The 17,222-nt window shown below is 45.2% G+C and overlaps 5 protein-coding genes across 8 annotated transcripts; 2 read left to right on the forward strand and 3 right to left on the reverse strand.

The window, feature by feature from the left end:
- The first annotated feature begins 1,176 nt into the window (after positions 1 to 1,176).
- On the forward strand, positions 1,177 to 3,783 carry LOC135430168 (endoplasmic reticulum-Golgi intermediate compartment protein 3). Its single transcript, XM_064684725.1, has 6 exons — positions 1,177 to 1,450; positions 1,513 to 1,864; positions 1,924 to 2,083; positions 2,146 to 2,323; positions 3,256 to 3,460; positions 3,522 to 3,783. The coding sequence occupies exons 1-6, from the start codon at positions 1,363 to 1,365 to the stop codon at positions 3,655 to 3,657; spliced, it is 1,119 nt and encodes a 372-aa protein (XP_064540795.1). The 5' UTR covers positions 1,177 to 1,362; the 3' UTR covers positions 3,658 to 3,783.
- LOC135430174 (reactive oxygen species modulator 1) lies at positions 2,348 to 3,043 on the reverse strand. The gene is made up of 2 exons (XM_064684732.1): positions 2,723 to 3,043; positions 2,348 to 2,621 (listed from the first exon to the last, which is right to left on the reverse strand). The coding sequence occupies exons 1-2, from the start codon at positions 2,851 to 2,853 to the stop codon at positions 2,513 to 2,515; spliced, it is 240 nt and encodes a 79-aa protein (XP_064540802.1). The 5' UTR covers positions 2,854 to 3,043; the 3' UTR covers positions 2,348 to 2,512.
- Positions 3,677 to 5,523, reverse strand: Prp31 (pre-mRNA processing factor 31). Its single transcript, XM_064684718.1, has 3 exons — positions 4,868 to 5,523; positions 4,191 to 4,809; positions 3,677 to 4,125 (listed from the first exon to the last, which is right to left on the reverse strand). The coding sequence occupies exons 1-3, from the start codon at positions 5,428 to 5,430 to the stop codon at positions 3,796 to 3,798; spliced, it is 1,512 nt and encodes a 503-aa protein (XP_064540788.1). The 5' UTR covers positions 5,431 to 5,523; the 3' UTR covers positions 3,677 to 3,795.
- A 133-nt stretch (positions 5,524 to 5,656) lies between these two features.
- On the forward strand, positions 5,657 to 9,979 carry Msh6 (DNA mismatch repair protein Msh6). Its single transcript, XM_064684681.1, has 5 exons — positions 5,657 to 6,714; positions 6,772 to 7,101; positions 7,160 to 8,776; positions 8,837 to 9,322; positions 9,384 to 9,979. Exons 1-5 carry the CDS (start codon positions 5,707 to 5,709, stop codon positions 9,528 to 9,530), a joined length of 3,588 nt encoding a protein of 1,195 aa, XP_064540751.1. The 5' UTR covers positions 5,657 to 5,706; the 3' UTR covers positions 9,531 to 9,979.
- A 1,166-nt stretch (positions 9,980 to 11,145) lies between these two features.
- Positions 11,146 to 16,935, reverse strand: FucTA (glycoprotein 3-alpha-L-fucosyltransferase A). Of its 4 annotated transcripts, XM_064684711.1 has the most exons (6): positions 15,391 to 15,620; positions 13,371 to 13,624; positions 12,541 to 13,311; positions 12,047 to 12,230; positions 11,544 to 11,750; positions 11,146 to 11,488 (listed from the first exon to the last, which is right to left on the reverse strand). In XM_064684711.1, exons 2-6 carry the CDS (start codon positions 13,454 to 13,456, stop codon positions 11,249 to 11,251), a joined length of 1,488 nt encoding a protein of 495 aa, XP_064540781.1. In that variant the 5' UTR covers positions 13,457 to 13,624; positions 15,391 to 15,620; the 3' UTR covers positions 11,146 to 11,248. The 4 variants fall into 4 exon arrangements, with proteins under 4 accessions (XP_064540781.1, XP_064540778.1, XP_064540761.1 ...); XM_064684708.1 differs by lacking the exon at positions 15,391 to 15,620 and adding an exon at positions 16,791 to 16,935 and having other exon boundaries at positions 11,146 to 11,750; XM_064684691.1 differs by having other exon boundaries at positions 11,146 to 11,750; positions 15,391 to 15,617.
- Between the last annotated feature and the right edge of the window lie 287 nt (positions 16,936 to 17,222).

Genomic DNA, 17,222 nt, shown 5'->3' on the forward strand with positions numbered 1-17,222 from the left:
GAGGCAAATGTCTATGTGTAATGCGTATTGGTATTGTAATTCAGCTCAAGACAGCCGCAAAAGAAAGACACTTGGCAAAGGGAAGAGTTTAACGAGATCAAAAATAGATTGAACAATTTGAACAATCAGCTTTTATAATTTTGGGAACTAATCCTAGCCAATATTCTCTTAAGTAAATCAATGAAAACCATTTGTTCTTGCGCATAGCGATTCTTTATTACCTTATATATGTCCGCTTTTCAATACCCTACCTTTATGCTTGCTCGACAGAAATAAGAAAAATTGCAAGTAGCTAATCTTTGTCATCTGGTGCCGTGCCTGATTTGGGATTACTGGACAAAGTAAATGCAAAGAGCTTTCAAGTTTCAGGCATCTGAATTGGGGACAAAGGAATTGCGGGTCTAACGCTGCTTTTGCGGACTTGAGCTTAATTGCTAATTACACAAATTCGCGGTATGCGTATCCGCATCTTGGGATCGCCCCGCGCTCATGTGGGGTTGGCTTTCAGTCAGCCGTCAAGTCGTATTGGTGATTTATATTTAAGCGCAAACTTTTAACTTTAACCAAAATCCCTTGGCTGCCCGATTACTCTCCCTTTTATTGTTGTTGTTCTTGGTGGCTTTGAGCAGCGGCACCAACAACAACAACCCTTAAAAGCCAAGCGCTGCCTGGCCTGTCGAAGCTTGTGGTTCCCTTCAATTAACCTTTCATCTGTTTAACATGTATTATAAAATTAGACGCGGTCTAGTAGACCACACCATCGCTTGAGTGGGCGTGGCCCGCAGGGTTTGCCTAATGTATGCGCAACCACAGCCTCAAGACATGACAACACTATTAAACAATATGTCCCTGCCCCACAAATGAATGGAGCGGGTGACTTCATGGGTCGCTGGGGTGTTTTGTTAATTAAGCCAGAAGACGGCGAAGCAGGCATATGGTCCACCGCTTACCATAAACGAAATGCATTTTAAGCCCTTTAATCTCTATTGTCTATGGCTAACTAAGCCAGTAAAAGCATTTGCCCACATGATTATTTTTATTTATGTTATGTAGTATTTTAAAATCTTTTGAACGTAGCGGGTTACGCATTTTTAGCGATTGGGCAACACTAGTACATGCCACTTCTTTGTAAATTAAATCCATGGTACGTTTGAATCGCGCGCTTTATTAAAACGAACTAATTTTCAGTGATCTGGCAGCACCACGACTAGGTGGCAGCTTAGCCACTTGTTTTGTGTCGTTGCCTCTCAGCTGTTTATCAACCACGTCACATTCGTCAATTCGCTTGCCGCTTATAAAAATCATGTAAATTTTCTTTTAAACGTATCTTTCTTTTAAATTATTTGTGTTTGTGTATAAAATATGAAATTCGCTGATGTTTTACGTCGACTGGATGCGTATCCGCGCACCCTAGATGATTTTAGCGTGCGCACAGTGGGCGGCGCCGCCGGTAAGTTTCAAGTTTTGTATACAATATAAACAAATAAGCTAAATGTGTTTCTTGTAATATAGTTACAATCATTAGTAGCAGCATTATAAGCCTGCTTGTCTTTCTGGAGTTCCTCAACTACATGAAGCCGATGCTGAGCGAGGAGCTCTTTGTGGACACGACACGCGGTCACAAGCTGCGCATCAACCTGGACGTCACGCTGCACAATTTGGCATGCAATTATATATCACTGGATGCAATGGACTCCTCAGGTGACACGCATTTGCGCGTGGACCACGATGTGTTCAAGCATCGCTTAGATCTCGAAGGACAGCCCCTAAAGGAAACGCCCATCAAGGAAATTGTGGCCGTGTCGCCGCCCAATAAGAACAGCACCTGTGGCAGCTGCTACGGTGCCGAGCACAATGCCACACAGTGAGTGTATCCACAGTGTTACTGACTTCCTCTATAACCATTTCAACCTTTTTTTTTAGTTGCTGCAACACGTGCGAGGATGTTTTAGATGCGTATCGGGTGCGCAAGTGGAACATGCAGGTGGACAAAATCGAGCAGTGCAAAGGAAAATACAAGCGCACCGATGAAGATGCCTTCAAGGAAGGCTGCCGCATACAGGGCCACCTAGAGGTGAACCGGGTAAGTCATGGCAGCAGCTCATCCGGATGACAATTAATATATATTTGTTGTACTTCGTTCAGATGGCAGGCAGCTTCCACTTTGCTCCCGGCAAGAGTTTCTCCATCCGTCAGTTTCACATACACGACTTTCAGTTCACCAATGTGAAGCTCTCTCACACCATTAATCACCTCTCTTTCGGCGAGAAGATTGAATTTGCCAAAACGCATCCACTGGACGGGCTGCGTGTGGATGTACAGGGTGAGTACAAAGGTCATGCTTGGATTTGGCTTAACAACTCGTCTATTGCAATAACTTATACATAGCATAAATTTTTAAAGCATTCATTCATTTTAAGTTAACTTAAAAACTTAGCATATGTTGGGGGGTTGGGGATATGGGGGAAGTGTAATTATATTCAATCAAAATGCAATCCGGGTCAGGTAGCTCTCAGCAACGTATGCCAGTGCCAATGGCCATGAAGGTGCCAAAAGTGCCGCCACCTTGAATCATCACTTTGCCCACATTGTTTATTAGCTCGCGTCCACGTAGTCCATATCTAAAAGTTGCAGTTTCATATAATTAGCCGGTAATTACATAATCCAAGTGCGTGCGACACTTGCGTCACGCGTGGACAAGTGCACGTTTGTCGAGGCTCACCTAAGTGCTGAGAAGCCGCCAAATAGGGCACCGCTGGCCATTCCCACACAGAAGCCAATGGTGAAGCCAGTCTTCATTTTATCAAAGCATGTGGGTCCACTTTGGGAGAAGGAACCGCTGGGCAACGGCATATTGGCGATCTCCTCTGCGACTTGCACTTTGTCTTGTTTGTATTGCAAGAATTGTTAGCGGACTTCAATTTTTTCTTATTTGAATTATTGTCTGGGCTTTTTCGGCGTTCGTCTCCCAAATTTGCCCAAAAAACTGAAATTTTTTAGTTTTGTCGGCGCCGACTTACAAAAAACAATTTTGTTATCCCAATTGTCGCTGTCAAAAGTTTAACATGTGTGCCAAAGCAGCCCTGGCGTTAAACTTCAGTTTTATGTTGCCAGATGGCGCTTGTGAGCATTGGTCTCTATAGCAGAATGATACTTCAATTTAATGACACTTCTACTGTAACGGCAATCAATATGTATGAAATGCAATGCAAATAAGTTTTTAAAATTTGAATTTTTGAAAATGTATCGTTTCAGAATCCAAAAGTGAAATGTTCAACTATTATTTGAAAATTGTGCCGACGCTCTATGAGCGGCACAGCGACGGCCAGCCCATATATACAAATCAGTTCTCGGTCACGCGGCATCGCAAGGATTTAACTGATCGGGAGCGTGGCATGCCGGGCATCTTCTTTAGCTATGAGCTCTCACCGCTGATGGTCAAGTACGCAGAGAGGCATGTGTAAGTAACTGTTAGACCTAAGATTCAATAAGTCGGTAGTCATACATGATTTGCCCTGCAGCTCCTTTGGGCACTTTGCCACCAATTGCTGCTCGATTGTTGGCGGCGTCTTCACCGTGGCGGGCATTTTGGCGGTGCTCCTAAACAACTCGTGGGAGGCCCTTCAACGTAAACTGGAAGTTGGCAAGCTTAGTTAGCGAATCAATATGTGGACTATTTCAAGAATCTCTCCAGCTTTATTAGGCCTAACAAATCCCGCAGCGCATCGAACATCTCACAATGCCGACAAATTGCTAAATAAAAATGCTTAATTTTATAAGAAACTCGCGGTCCCTTTAAGTGGTGCGTTTGCCCACGGACAGAAAGCCGGATGTATTCGAGAAATACTTGGCTTCGGTATGGGATCTCTCCGCCGCTTGTGGATTAACTATTTCCAGACCCTGCAGTGGAGTAAACGCCACGCTGGACGCAGTACCCGATATTTGACGCTTCACAGTCGTGTTGCCGCCGTAGACCTGCTGCTTTTGCAGATTCTTCTGCAGGGTCTTGCTGATGCGCACCTTTGTCTTCTCATCCAGCTGCGGCAAACGAATGCGACCAGTGCCCGTTTTGCCAATGGTGCCCCGCGAGTAGCCCAAATCGCCCTGATAGGCGTCCTCCTCGATCTGCCAGTGGGATAAATTGTTAATCATTTAACAAGTAAAACGAATACACATGTTAATACACTTACATCGCCAAAGTTCATGCGATTCGCTTGCTTGCGGAATTCGGTAAGCGCGTAGCGTTCCTTCATCTTGCGTACACGTTTGCCGCCGCGCTTCTTTTTGCTGCCCTCGATGGGTTTCGGCAGCGGCTTGATGAACTTCACCGGCGGCGGCTCCTGCAGTTTGTCCAGCTTCTTTTCGACGTCCTCCTTGAACTTTAGACCAATCTCGCCATGCACGCTCTCATGGCAGGCATCAACACGCGCTGCCAGCACCGACTTGGCAGCCACAAGACGCGCCGCTTTGCGTCGCAAATCCGGCGCCGTGTCCTGCACAATCTGTGAGTAGTAGACGTAGCCCGTGTGCGGCAACATTTGTGTCTGCGAGAAGCCCGAGAGCGTCTTCTTCTGGGAGCCCAGCACCTGCACATTACAGGCCGGCATTTTGGAGAGCTTGGTCAGGCCGCCAGCAATGCCCAAAAGTTTGGCAGCTGTGGAGGCGCCCACAATCATGGACAAGTTGGGTGCTATGAAGGTCATACGGCTCTCGACGTACTCGTAGATCTTGGATTTGAAATTGTTCAGCTCGATTGCCATTTCGCAGGCCTCATCGATTTTTGCCTTCTCCGCGGGCGTTAACATGGTGCTAAGAAAAAAACGCGAACAATTAAATGCTGTTGGTTGAATTAGGAACTATTACTTACCCCTGCGTGGTGGATGCAGTGACCGAGACTATCATGATGGTGGCCTGAGTGAGTATGGCCTGCAGCTTCTCATTGTTCTTGACCTGATCCAGATCGTTGCCCAGCTCCTTGACAGCCAGCAAATATTCAATTTCGCCCACGATTAGCGAGTCCAGCTCCGGAAAGCGTTTCTGGTACTTGTCTTTTGTGAACTTGTGCACTATAGAGATCTCGTTATCAATATCCACGGCAATCGCATTCGCATCCACAATCAGACAGTATTCCGGATCCGATTCCACGCTGCCCAACATTTCGGCGGCGCTTCGCTGCCGACTTGCATAGTGCTCGATTTGCTTTAGAGTGTTCTGTAAACGCTCCGAGTCGCGCAGCTTGCACAGCTCCCGCACGGATTGGACTGTTACGTCCACTTCCATAAGATTCGGCCCAGGCTTCAGCAACTTTTCAGCGAGCTCGTGGTTGAGTGTTGCCTGCTCAACATCGTCGGCATCGGCCATTTCGGCATCGTCGATGTCATTGTCATTGTCCTCCTCTAGATCTGCAAGTAGTTCATCCGCCAGCGACATATTTTATTTTGACTTTTATTCTTTTCCGGCCTTTTGGTATTTTTGACTTTCGTTGTAAACAAAACGTTTTCTGCGTAGCCAACGAAAAGTAAACAGATGTTTTATTTTAGCGTTGCCACACTTTCGCAGTTCGTCGTTGCCACTTTGATAATTAATGTTATGCTGCGGCTCTGTTATTGCACTGCTATTAATTGCCGCTCAATTTTGGCGCAGATTTTTGGCGTCATTTGTCTTCTTGGTAGTTGAGATTGGTACGCCGGTCTGGGCGCTTGAAAAATGTCCAAGAAACTAAATACTAGCGCTGGTGGAACGCCAAAAAACACTCTGTTCAACTACTTTGCCAAATCGCCAGCAGTTGACAAAAAGAAACTCTCGCCCAGCAACGCCGGTAGCAGCGAGCAGCAAAAGGAGAACTTGCAGAATGGGAATCTGAAGAAAGTGAAAAAGGAATCTAAGCCGGCTGCCAAACGCAAGTTGCCGATTTCGGCCAGCACTGATGAAGAGGGCAGTGAGAAGGAGCAGGAGAAAGGCAAACGTAAGCGAAAGCGCATTATATTGCCCGAATCAGAAAGCGAAGAAGAATACGAATCCAAATCGGAGCCAGACTTTTCCGATGATGGCTCCGAGTATGAGCCAAATGGCAAGGACGCCACCATCAGTGAGGAGAGCGAAAGCGGCGACGAGGAAGTGGAGCCCAGCGAGCTGGAAATAGACGACGATCCCACGCCCAAGAAGCAGCGTACAAAGGCTTCGAAAAGCTACATAAACAACAACAACAACGATGAGCCTGCCAGCAAGAAGGCCAAAATGGATGCTCCTGTATTGGCTGTCGGTGGCACGTTCATGGAAAAGCTGCAACAGCTGCAAAGCAATGCCAAAAAGGACGCTGCATACGATGAAATTGTGACCACAACATCAAATCTGGATGAACCAGTTGTGTGGCCACATCAGAAGCTGGACTTTCTGCAGCCTGACAAGATTAAAGACAAGGCCGGCAGGCGACCAGATCATCCCGACTACGACAAGAGTACGCTGCACGTGCCCGAGAAGTTTCTCAATGGACAGTCGCCGGGCGTGCGTCAGTGGTGGATACTCAAGTCGGACAACTACGATTGTGTGCTCTTCTTCAAGGTGGGCAAGTTCTATGAGCTGTATCACGGCGATGCCGATGTGGGCGTAAATGAGCTGGGCTTTACCTACATGCGCGGCGAATTTGCCCACTCTGGCTTTCCAGAAATCTCCTTCGACAAGATGTCCTCCATACTGATAGACAGGGGCTACAAGGTGAGTACAGAAAGCAAATTGTAAAAACGAATCTAACATTTATTCTTCCCGCTCTAGGTGGCACGTGTGGAGCAAACCGAAACTCCGGACATGATGACCGAGCGCTGCAAGCGAATAAAGGCCACAAAGTTCGACAAGGTTGTTGCTCGTGAGATCTGCCAGATAACAGATCGTGGCACCCAAGTGTTTGGCTCGCAGTGCGCCATCGGACCCAATCATCAGCCCAATTATATGTTGGCCATAGTGGAGCGGGATGCGGGCACTAGTAGCAAATATGGCATCTGCTTTATAGACACCTCCATTGGTGATTTCCATGTGGGCGAATTCGATGATGACAAAAGCTGCTCTCGCCTGTTAACGCTGATCTCCCATCATATGCCCGTCCTGGTAAGTACAAGTTGATTCTATTGACAAACTATCCTAAGAGCCCTTATCCCATTCTTAGCTGCTTCACGAGAAATCAGCGCTTAGCTCTCGCACGCAACAAATTCTACGCACTGTGCTCGGCGGCATACTCAAGGAGCAGCTGCCTTGCGCTGGAAACCAGCTCTGCAGCGCTGAGAAGACGCTGAAGTTGCTAGCGGAGCGCTACTATGCCGGCAATGGCTCTGAGGACAACTGGCCATTGGTGTTGCGCACCATGCAGTCGGACACGGATCACCTGGGCCTCACGCCTGCGGAGCCCTACAAGCTGGCACTCAAAGCTCTGGGTCAGTGCATTCACTACATAGCCAAATGTAAGCTGGAGCCCAAAGTGCTGCCCATGGCGCGTTATCAGCTGTATGTGCCGCCCGATCAGGAGCAGGAGGCGAATACCAAGCAACCGCTGGCTGCCACACTGCGTCGCTCACACATGGTATTGGATGCCACCACATTGTCTAATTTGCGCATTGTTGGCGAGGAGCATTCGCTGCTGTCGACGCTGGATCATTGCTGCACCAAGTTTGGGAAACGGCTGCTGCATCATTGGCTATGCGCGCCCAGCTGTGATTTAGCTGTGCTGCGTGAGCGACAGGAGGCGGTTGGAGAGCTGCTGCGCCAGCCCGATGAACTGCAGCAGTTGCGCGCTTTGCTGGCGCCTATGCCGGACTTTGAGCGGCATTTGGCTCAGATTCATCTGTTCGGCAGCAAGCGCATTGCCCAAACAGAGCATCCAGACTCAAGGGCCATACTCTTCGAGGAGAAGCTGTACAACAAACAGAAGTTGCGCAGTTTTATGAGCATACTCAAGGGATTCGAGACGCTCATGAAATTGCCGGTCATGTTTCAGCAATGCGAGACGAAGCTAATGCAGCGTTTAACTCAGTTGCCACCCAATGGGGGCAGTTATCCCGATCTCAGCAAGCAGCTGAAGTTTTTTGAGAATGCCTTCGATCATGAGGCAGCCGACAAGACGGGTGTCATTGCGCCACAGACTGGCGTGGATGCCGACTACGATGAGGTGCAGCAGCGCATAGCAGACGTCCAGGAGCGCCTAGAGACTTATCTTACCGAGCAGGAGCGTCATTTTGGGTGTCGTATTGTATACTTTGGCTCGGATAAAAAACGATACCAGCTGGAGGTGCCGGAGTCGCATGCGCACAAGGCCAACAAGTCGTATGCACTGGAGGGTCAGCTCAAGGGCAAGAAGCCCGCACGTCGCTACACCACAACGGAAACGAAGGCGCTGCTGAAGGACATGCAGCAGGCGGAGGAGGCGAGGAATACGGTGCTCAAGGATTTGGCTCGTCGCCTCTTCGAAAAGTTTTCCAATCACTATCAACAATGGAAGCAGTGCATCGACTGTGTGGCCACGCTAGATGTGCTCGCCGCCCTGGCGGAATATGCGCGCCAGCAATTGGTCATCTGTGTGCCAGAGCTGGTCTCGGCGCAGCAGGCACAGCCCTTCATTGAACTGGAGGAGGGCTATCATCCATGCGCAAATCCATCTACTTACATACCCAATGGCCTGCAGCTGGGCACTGACTCGGAGGCACCGCTATCTTTACTCACTGGTCCCAATATGGGCGGCAAGAGCACGCTAATGCGACAGCTCGGCTTGTTGGTTATCATGGCACAAATTGTAAATAGTAATTGGCATGGACTTGTGTGCTAAGATAACTCATTTTGTTATGTCTTCCAGGGTGCTCATATTCCTGCTGTCAGCTGCCGGCTTTCGCTTGTGGATCGAATTTTCACGCGGCTAGGCGCACAGGATGATATACTGGCTGGTCACAGCACCTTTCTGGTGGAGCTTAACGAAACGTCGCTTATACTGAAGCATGCCACGTGCAACTCTCTGGTGCTGCTCGATGAACTGGGACGCGGCACTGCCACTTACGATGGCACCGCTATCGCCGCCTCAGTGGTCAACTTTTTGGCCAATCTGAAGTGTCGCACACTGTTCTCCACGCATTACCACAACCTGATTGACTTCTTTCACACAGACAAAAGAATTACACTGGGCCATATGGCGTGCATGGTTGAGAATGAGGACAACACAGATCCCACACAGGAGACAGTCACCTTCCTGTACAAATACACAGCGGGTGCCTGCCCCAAATCCTATGGCTTTAATGCAGCCAAGCTGGCAGGCATGCCACACGGCATTATCAAACGTGCCTACGAGGTAAGTTGTGGATTTATTTTCGGATCAATTGTAACTGTAACTCTCATCCATTGATTGACAGCTATCCAAAAAAGTAGAGGCCATTGCACTTCAGCGCAAAATAACAGCTAAAATTGTGGCAGCAGCTGCGGGTGATGTGAACAAAAAGCCGGCTAAACTAAATAACTTGAAAGATTTGCTGCAGCAGCTTAAAATGTGTCATGTCTAGAGACAAAATGTATTATTAACCCTCGCCTAGATGCCAGCTATGCAGGAGGCTAACAAAAGAAAAGTTAAGCAAACATTATTTCATTTTCTTTTTTTTTTTCTGTCATATATGAACACAGCTTGTTTTGCTGTCTTAGATGTTTGAGAAATATTACGTATACGTTGCTAAAGCCCATGCAATTCGCACTATTACCATAGGTTGTTTATTATTGAGCAGTATTTTCATTTAAACTACGATTTTTTTTTATTCATAAAAACGTTTGCCATTTGTTGAAATTGTTGCCATTGTTTATTTGCATCTTTTTTATCACAGTAAAAATTAAAAATTAATTGAATTCACAATCAAAATACACATATGATATTATTAAATGCTTAAAAATTAAACATTTACGAATAAATATTGCTAAGAATTGTAAAAACACACAGTTCAATTCAAGTTCACAACTAAAATTAACGGTTATACACATTACTGAAAACGTAAACAATAAGAAGAGTTAGTTACACATGGATTAAGTACATACTAAATACAATAATATTGCGAAAGAAAATTAAGAGAGCCAAGCTGCTAACTTCGGCAGACCGAAGATGAAATACCCTAATCCAACCTATACCATTTATAATAAGTATACTCTGCAGTATCAGTGCCAAGTTTTATCAGCCTAGCACCATGGTCTGGCTAGATATCTGAGCATATATATGTAGACCTGGCTTCTTGAAATCTTTACACACAATTATTATTCCAGAATTATATTATCCTCAGCAAGTGTATAAAAATAGGAATGTTGTTGTTGTTGCAGTCTAAAAGCTAACGACCAGATTTAAGCTCAGCCTTAGCTGAGCACTGCGCGACTTTGTGCGATATTATTAACTAAAACTATTGATCCAACTAAAAGCAAAGCTATTGGAACTAAGGTTCAAATCGAAACTATCTATAAGCAGGCAAAAAAAAAATATCTTGACTTTGTTGCTTACAAAAATGCTTACAAAACGATTTATAATTATATATATATGTACTCATATATATGTATGTGTGCTCTATGCTCAGCTTACTTTATATATATATATACATATCTGTATATATATATATATCGCTAGTGAACATATATTTGTGTGTCCGTTTCGTCATTTGCCTAGGCGCTAAATTGGACTTGCTCTTTGAACAACTGAAATATAAGTACATATGTTAAGTACCATATCATTTGTATAACTAGGCTAATTTGTCTTATTTATTTGGTATTGTATATGTTACAATGATCTGGTCGGGATCTTTAGTCTATATATAGGCTAGTTTCTATGCGCTTTTTTTGTATTTGTATTGAACTGTCCGTTAGCGGTCCTATCAATCCTGGAAGGAACATGTTTATTCCCCGATTTATACCGAGGCTTTTGCCCCATGCTCGTTTGATTTTCGATTTGCTCATGCGTAATACATACACACATATATCTGTATGCATATATGTATATGTATTTGTATTTGAAGCGATTAGTTGCACTTAGTTCTAGCTAGAAAACAAGTACGTTACTTGCGGTTCTGACCCGGTTCTTCGATAAAAGCGAAGGCGCGTTTTTACACATTCGTACAAACATACCTACAAAAACAACAACAACAATATCTATATATCTATATATATATAGCGACACGTATTGGATTTTTTGATTATGTAATGACACCGGCGCCGTCCACTATCTGGACGATGACCCCATTTCACTCATCGCTAATCACATCCATGCGCGCCTTGAAGTTCCGCCACGAGCCGGAGGTGCAAACGCCGGCGCCACGCCACCAATCATTGACATCTGTGTACCAGGACGACTTGCGGAGCTGATCCTCATTGTGCAGCGTGGAGCAGACGCGGCACCAGAAGTACGTGTTGATGAACTCACCGGTGCCCTTCCACTTGAAGTACGAGTTGTACAGCTCGTCGTCCTTGTCGAGTATATGCAGATACTCGGCCAGCTCTTTGGGCGAGGCAAACTCGTCGACGTGTATGTAGGATCGACGTGGAGCACTCACCTCGTAGTCCTCGGGCCGTGCGCCCATTACAATTGGCAGCACCTTGCGATTTAGCGCATTCACAAAGAACTTTTCCGTGATGTAATCCCTGCAATTGGAATTCTCGAATGCCAAATAGAACTTGTAATCATTGTCGAGTATATCGAAGCATTTGTCAGCGGTGCTCCGAGGACATTTGAAATTCCCACAGCCGCCATATATATCCACCTACGAGAGTGAAATATAAGTGAGAATAGAATATGCCAAGTTGAAACCAAGATTAATTGAGGAAAGCTCTATGAGGAATAATAAAACTATTTGATCAAGTGAAGTACTTCATAAAACATCAAGGAATGCTTCCGATTTTATAAGCTCAATACCTTCTGGAGGAATATTAAAATTACTTGATCAAAGAATGTTCCTCATGCTTCTATCTAAATCCCTTCAGATTCATTTTCTTTTGGAAGCAGCTGAAGAAAGATTCTTCGGGACATTCTCTAGATGTCTACTTTTCCAATAATTACCTCAATGTGTTTTTGTAGCTCATGTGCGTACTGCAGTCTGCCATTGCGTGCACCGCAATTGGACACAAACCAGGCAACCTTTTTCGTCTTGTTGAGCGCATAATTGTGATCCTGTTCCAATTGCTGCACCTTGACATCATAGTATTGCCATTTTTCATAGGGGGCCATCACAGTGCTGTCACGCCTTAGAAAGAAATGAAGGGAAAGAAAGTCAAGTGTTTTTCGTATAGAGGTATTCTAGATTTATATCGAAAGAGATCTCTGAACTCTTGATCTTGATCGAGACGAATTAGTCATAGCCGTCTGTCTGTTTCCATGCAAACTAAATCTATAGTTATAAACCTCTTGAAACGGACCACAATATCATATGGTTGACATAGGAGTAACTAATCGAAAATTAAGTTTTTGTGTAAGAAACCTTTTTGTGTTTCAAAATATCGTCCTCTTACATATAAGCAACATTTTATTGGTCGAAAAATAATCCAAAACCTTACCTATACGTGGCCGTCCAGTTGATGGCATCCGGCACCTTGACGTTTTGTGTGTGATATGGACATTCCAGATAGTACATCATGCTGACCTGCTTACGATTGCTGGGCCGTCGTATGCCCGTGGGTATATAGTTATCCTTATAGAGTATCATATCTGCCACACTGGCCAGATCCCGATTCGCTGTCAGTTCGCAGGTGTCCACGGGACACTTGGAGCGCAGAAAGACCTCGCGCCCCTTTTTCACATTCCATGGACCCAGGCCATTGTACAAAAGGATGGTTTTCAGCTTGCCACTCGACTTGATCTGTTCGTAATTGTGGGGCACATACATTAGCTGATTGATGACACGATCGCTGTGCGGATCCTGGTGAGGAAAGAGTCTGGGCGCATGCCGTTTGCGTGCCTTGCGATTGCTGAAGGCCTTTGCCGGCTTGGGATAGTATTCGCCATTGCGAAAGAACCAGGGCTTGGCTGTGGCCGCCAATTCCCCACGTTTGTCTGCTGAGGGATCTTCCTCCTCCCCCTCTCCCACCTCTGCCTCCAGCTGCTGCTGCAGCGGATTCTGTTCCTGTTTCGGTCCAGGCACAGGCGTAGCTGGCGGCGCTGAAGCGTGTGTCGAGGTGGCTTCCTCCAGAGACCAACTCTTCACCTCATTTGTTTCCACGCCAAAGACATGTCGTTGCTGCTGCTGCTGCTGCTGTTGTTGTTGTTGCTGCTGCTGTGAAGCTGTCAGGGCGGGTCGCGTTATATTCGACTTCCATATCTCGTATTCTCTGAAATTTGTGATAAGTTAACATCTGACATGAATTTCATTTCCTTAATGTACACTCACTTGAGATTGAAGCCGAATATTAGGAGCAGCGCACAGATCAACGTAAAATAGAAATACTTTTTGAGCGATATTTTCGGTCGTCGCATTCTGAAAAATCAGCTCTGCTTCCGGGACCGACGACTCCAACGCCACCCGACCAAGTCTGTCTGTCTGTCTGTATTTTCGCCTTCCTCGTGGCAACTAGGTCACTGACTGCTGACTGCTGGGCTTTGAACTGGCTACCACCGACTCAGCCAGTTAACTTGGTCATTTTGCTGTAAAATGTTTGTAAACATTGAGAAATTATAGAACACAGAATTACATACACGCGTATATGATTTATATATACTACAGATTAGAGCTCGATTATAATAACAACAGTTCCCGACTAATTACCGATGTTAATGATCTGTATTGTCAGCTACAATGCGTTGGCGCTCTGTTTCGGGGTTCTGTCTCTGACTCTGACTCTGCCTCTGCTCTGTCGATCTATTTTTATTTAGTAATATAGTAGTACAACTTGCTGTTCGGTTGCGTTCACATGCATAACTGTGCTTAGCCCTATAAAGTATATGAAGTCGAACCGTTGGTACTCGTTGTCGTGGCTTGGCGCCGCTTCATCAACTCAATTGCGTCATGTTATCTGCAAAATTATGACACATTTCCAAAGGGGGCGGGGGGCGTTTCAAGACCTTATGATAATTCTAATATATTGCCCTTAGCTGAGGCAGTGTCCATGTCGTTGTTTCCAGCTGACAGAAACCTGGGAGTGTATCGTCTGTATTCAAAATTCCCCCAGGTGCTTCAAACTACAAATTTTAAAAAATTCGTAAAGATAGGGCAAATCTTTAGCAGTATGTAAATATTATGCAATGAACTCGCATTTTAGCGCCCGATTGGAGTGACTGCAAAAATTACACTGAAAGAAAAACGGCGAACTGGTTAGAAGGCGAAAATCGAGCGTAAAGTTCTTGAACCATGTGAATATCCTGCTTAGTTCCAGATATGCTCTAGACGAACTTTAATTAAGTACAAAACGTCTTTTAAGCTAACATTATTTTCTACTCAGGCGAACAACAGTCAACATTTTGCACGCTTCATTTAACGCATTTCTATAATTTGACTAATTGCGACTTATAACCGTATTACTTTATACCCTACATCCAGTAAAAGAGGGCATAGTGAGTTTTGTTAAGGATTTCGAATCCTGATCAGGCGAAAGCCATGTCTGTCTGTCTGCCTTGATGTGGCTGTTCGTCCCAGCTGCCTCGAGGAGATGTGCCAAATAAAACAACGGGGCGTATGCGCAATAAAAGAAACTATGGCTAGATAAAGCGAAAGCTTTAGCTTTTTATGAGCCACCCCGCGGGCAACTAATTACAGTAGCAGAGCAGGGCTTTGCCCGGATACGGAACAGCTTATGCAGCTTCATTAAAGGCATTGAGCAATGCAAGTCGTTGAACTAATCAGAGGCAAGCCCCAAGCAGCATTCTAGCCATCCATTCAGACCACCAACCAGCCAACCAGCCAGCCAGCCATCCATCCGTCTATCAAATGTCATTTACGGAACTATTTTACATATTTCTTTCGAGGCGGACTGTGTGCTCTGGCCTGCGGTTGCAACGAGTTGTTGGGGTTGCAATGGGCTGCATTTTGTGCTGGGGGTTGTTGTGGCGAGGCTCTCGAGTAAGCAGACGGGCGGGCTCTTGTCTGCTTGTCTATCGCACTTTTTGACGGTTTTGACAGGCCACACGGACGAAGACGTATATTGCCCAGGCCCAGTCCCAGGCCCAGTCCCAGGCCCAGAAACCCAGCCGGCGGTTGTCCCACTCCAACTCCACACTCATCAAAAATGTAGTTATAGCCATTCATTCATGTTGCAAAAGTAGGACTTTAGTGGCATGTTGCATACAAAGGAAGGGATATACATAGACCAAATATGTGCCTGTCTGTGTGTGTGTGTGTGTGTGTATGTGTCTGGGTGATTCCTGCTTTCTAGTGGTTGATGATTGCAGATACTAGAACATTGCCTTTTACTCACGTGTATGGCTGGCTCCCCTTCGGTTTTGAATTATTGCCGAATGCTTTATTCGCTTCACAAATCCCACTCTATTTGTTCGCTTTTTCGATCTGCTTAAATCGTAACTCACTATACAATTTGAAATTTCAAGCCTAAATGTGATAAGAAACGCCAAAAGCAACACATTTTCAGCACGTTTGCACCCATCTAATCAGCTTGCCTTATGGAATTCTCCATCGGAAAAAAAGATAAAAAAAACTAAAAAAATATTTTAATGAAATGCTCAATTTTAATTTCTAAGAATTTGTAAACATAAATGCAATAATGTAGTTCTCAAATATAGCTCTTAGCGCTGATCTATCTAGATGAAGACCTAAGTACCGCTAGTTTTTGGTCTAATTAAAAAGAGTTTGACATGTGCTACACAGTAAAAACTAACATTTCGGTATTTACTTGTATCTTTTGGAGAATGAAATTGAAAACAGAGAAAACTGTGTTTGCAAATATTCGTACGACTTGTACATTAGATCCTGAAAAGGCATGACATTTCACTCTAATCCGGGCAGCTCTTTCTGTATGTCATGTCCATTCCTAATTGCTCCAATTTGAAGCCCTATTTTTAACAGCATTGGCAATTAGCCCCCGCTCAAATACACCTGCTCCAAAGCTCTCGCTCAATTGATATTTATTTATATTTAGTTGCAGCTCGTGTGTGGTTTGTGTGTGGCCCATTGTAGGGGCACTTGATCCCATGCATTTAGTGTGTCAATATGCCTATAGACGGCCAACTCTTGACTCGCATGCATTGTTGTCATATAAATATTCTATGCGCCATGCTGGGGCATGGTGAGTGTCCCTTTTGTTGTCTGTACTTTGCACGTTGTCGCACTCGACTCGACTTTCCCGCCTGTAGGAGGTCGGAAAGGCAAATAGCCAAATGGGGAAACAGGCTTCCGTTTTGGGCCTGTTAGTTTTATGTACATATATGTGTTTACTAATACGCTTATATTTTTAGCTTTATACACACAGTCACACATGTGAGCATAATTATAATGCGGCTTACGCACAATTTATGGCGCCCGCTCTCCCGTTCACAGAAAGGGGGTTCCCCCGGCCAGCAAAGTGCAACATCGGCAGCCTTAGGCATAGCAGAATAAATAAACTTGGGCACTTGCAATCCGAGTTCTGTTGGAGAGTGGCGACTCACCCACCCCTTTGGCTGTGGGAACTAACGGTAGCACACACGCACATGTGTCTGTCTGTCTGCGTCATGTGTGCGTGAGTAAATGACTTTTTCTTTTGTCTTAATCAATAATACCGTTGTTTAACATTATAGCTTGTAGGTTAAGAAAACATTTAACCTCAAAGGTCATTAACTGTTTTCGAATAGCTTTTGGTATTTGATTTACAACTCAACTTACACAATTGCTGGTTGATAAGACTTTTGTTTGACTTAGCACAGATTTGCGTTTTAGTTAATGCAAGCCACGATCTTTGCTTAGTCTTAACATATTTTGCACGTTTCTGCACATTTCTTGATGTTGTTTTTCTATTTGCACAACACCCTACACACACACGCACAAGCGAGCATACACACGCCGTAGCAGAAGAAGGCGCGTCTTTCGTCCTTTACGTTTTCACGTAACTTCTGCAACTGCGCTGCCAATGTACATAATAATTAGACTTCAACCAGACAGCTGGGCAGCAGCCGCAGTAAGAGCGACGGAGAGAGAGAGACAGAGAGAAACTGAGAGCGAGAGCGGGCAAAGATGCCATTCAGTAAGCCGCGCCAATGTATTCAGATTTTTATGTTCAATAACATTAATGAGCAGATTATTTGCTTAGGTAAACGT

The sequence above is a fragment of the Drosophila montana genome, unplaced genomic scaffold, assembly GCF_035044405.1.
Source record: "Drosophila montana isolate Dmon_TW-CO22-7 unplaced genomic scaffold, ASM3504440v1 contig_1417_1, whole genome shotgun sequence".
NCBI lineage: Eukaryota > Metazoa > Arthropoda > Insecta > Diptera > Drosophilidae > Drosophila > Drosophila montana.

Coding starts and splice junctions, on each gene's coding strand:
- LOC135430168 (XM_064684725.1), top strand. CDS start 1,363: ATGAAATTCGCTGATGTTTTACGTCGACTGGATGCGTATCCGCGCACC. Junction 2,084..2,145: donor GCCACCTAGAGGTGAACCGG/GTAAGTCATGGC, acceptor TACTTCGTTCAG/ATGGCAGGCAGCTTCCACTT. Junction 3,461..3,521: donor AAGTACGCAGAGAGGCATGT/GTAAGTAACTGT, acceptor TTTGCCCTGCAG/CTCCTTTGGGCACTTTGCCA.
- LOC135430174 (XM_064684732.1), bottom strand. CDS start 2,853: ATGCCGTTGCCCAGCGGTTCCTTCTCCCAAAGTGGACCCACATGCTTT. Junction 2,622..2,722: donor GGCGGCTTCTCAGCACTTAG/GTGAGCCTCGAC, acceptor TGCAACTTTTAG/ATATGGACTACGTGGACGCG.
- Prp31 (XM_064684718.1), bottom strand. CDS start 5,430: ATGTCGCTGGCGGATGAACTACTTGCAGATCTAGAGGAGGACAATGAC. Junction 4,810..4,867: donor ACTGCATCCACCACGCAGGG/GTAAGTAATAGT, acceptor TTTTTTTCTTAG/CACCATGTTAACGCCCGCGG. Junction 4,126..4,190: donor ATCGCATGAACTTTGGCGAT/GTAAGTGTATTA, acceptor TCCCACTGGCAG/ATCGAGGAGGACGCCTATCA.
- Msh6 (XM_064684681.1), top strand. CDS start 5,707: ATGTCCAAGAAACTAAATACTAGCGCTGGTGGAACGCCAAAAAACACT. Junction 7,102..7,159: donor CCCATCATATGCCCGTCCTG/GTAAGTACAAGT, acceptor TCCCATTCTTAG/CTGCTTCACGAGAAATCAGC. Junction 8,777..8,836: donor TGGTTATCATGGCACAAATT/GTAAATAGTAAT, acceptor TATGTCTTCCAG/GGTGCTCATATTCCTGCTGT.
- FucTA (XM_064684708.1), bottom strand. CDS start 13,456: ATGCGACGACCGAAAATATCGCTCAAAAAGTATTTCTATTTTACGTTG. Junction 12,231..12,540: donor AACTGGACGGCCACGTATAG/GTAAGGTTTTGG, acceptor TTTCTTTCTAAG/GCGTGACAGCACTGTGATGG. Junction 11,751..12,046: donor AGCTACAAAAACACATTGAG/GTAATTATTGGA, acceptor TCACTCTCGTAG/GTGGATATATATGGCGGCTG.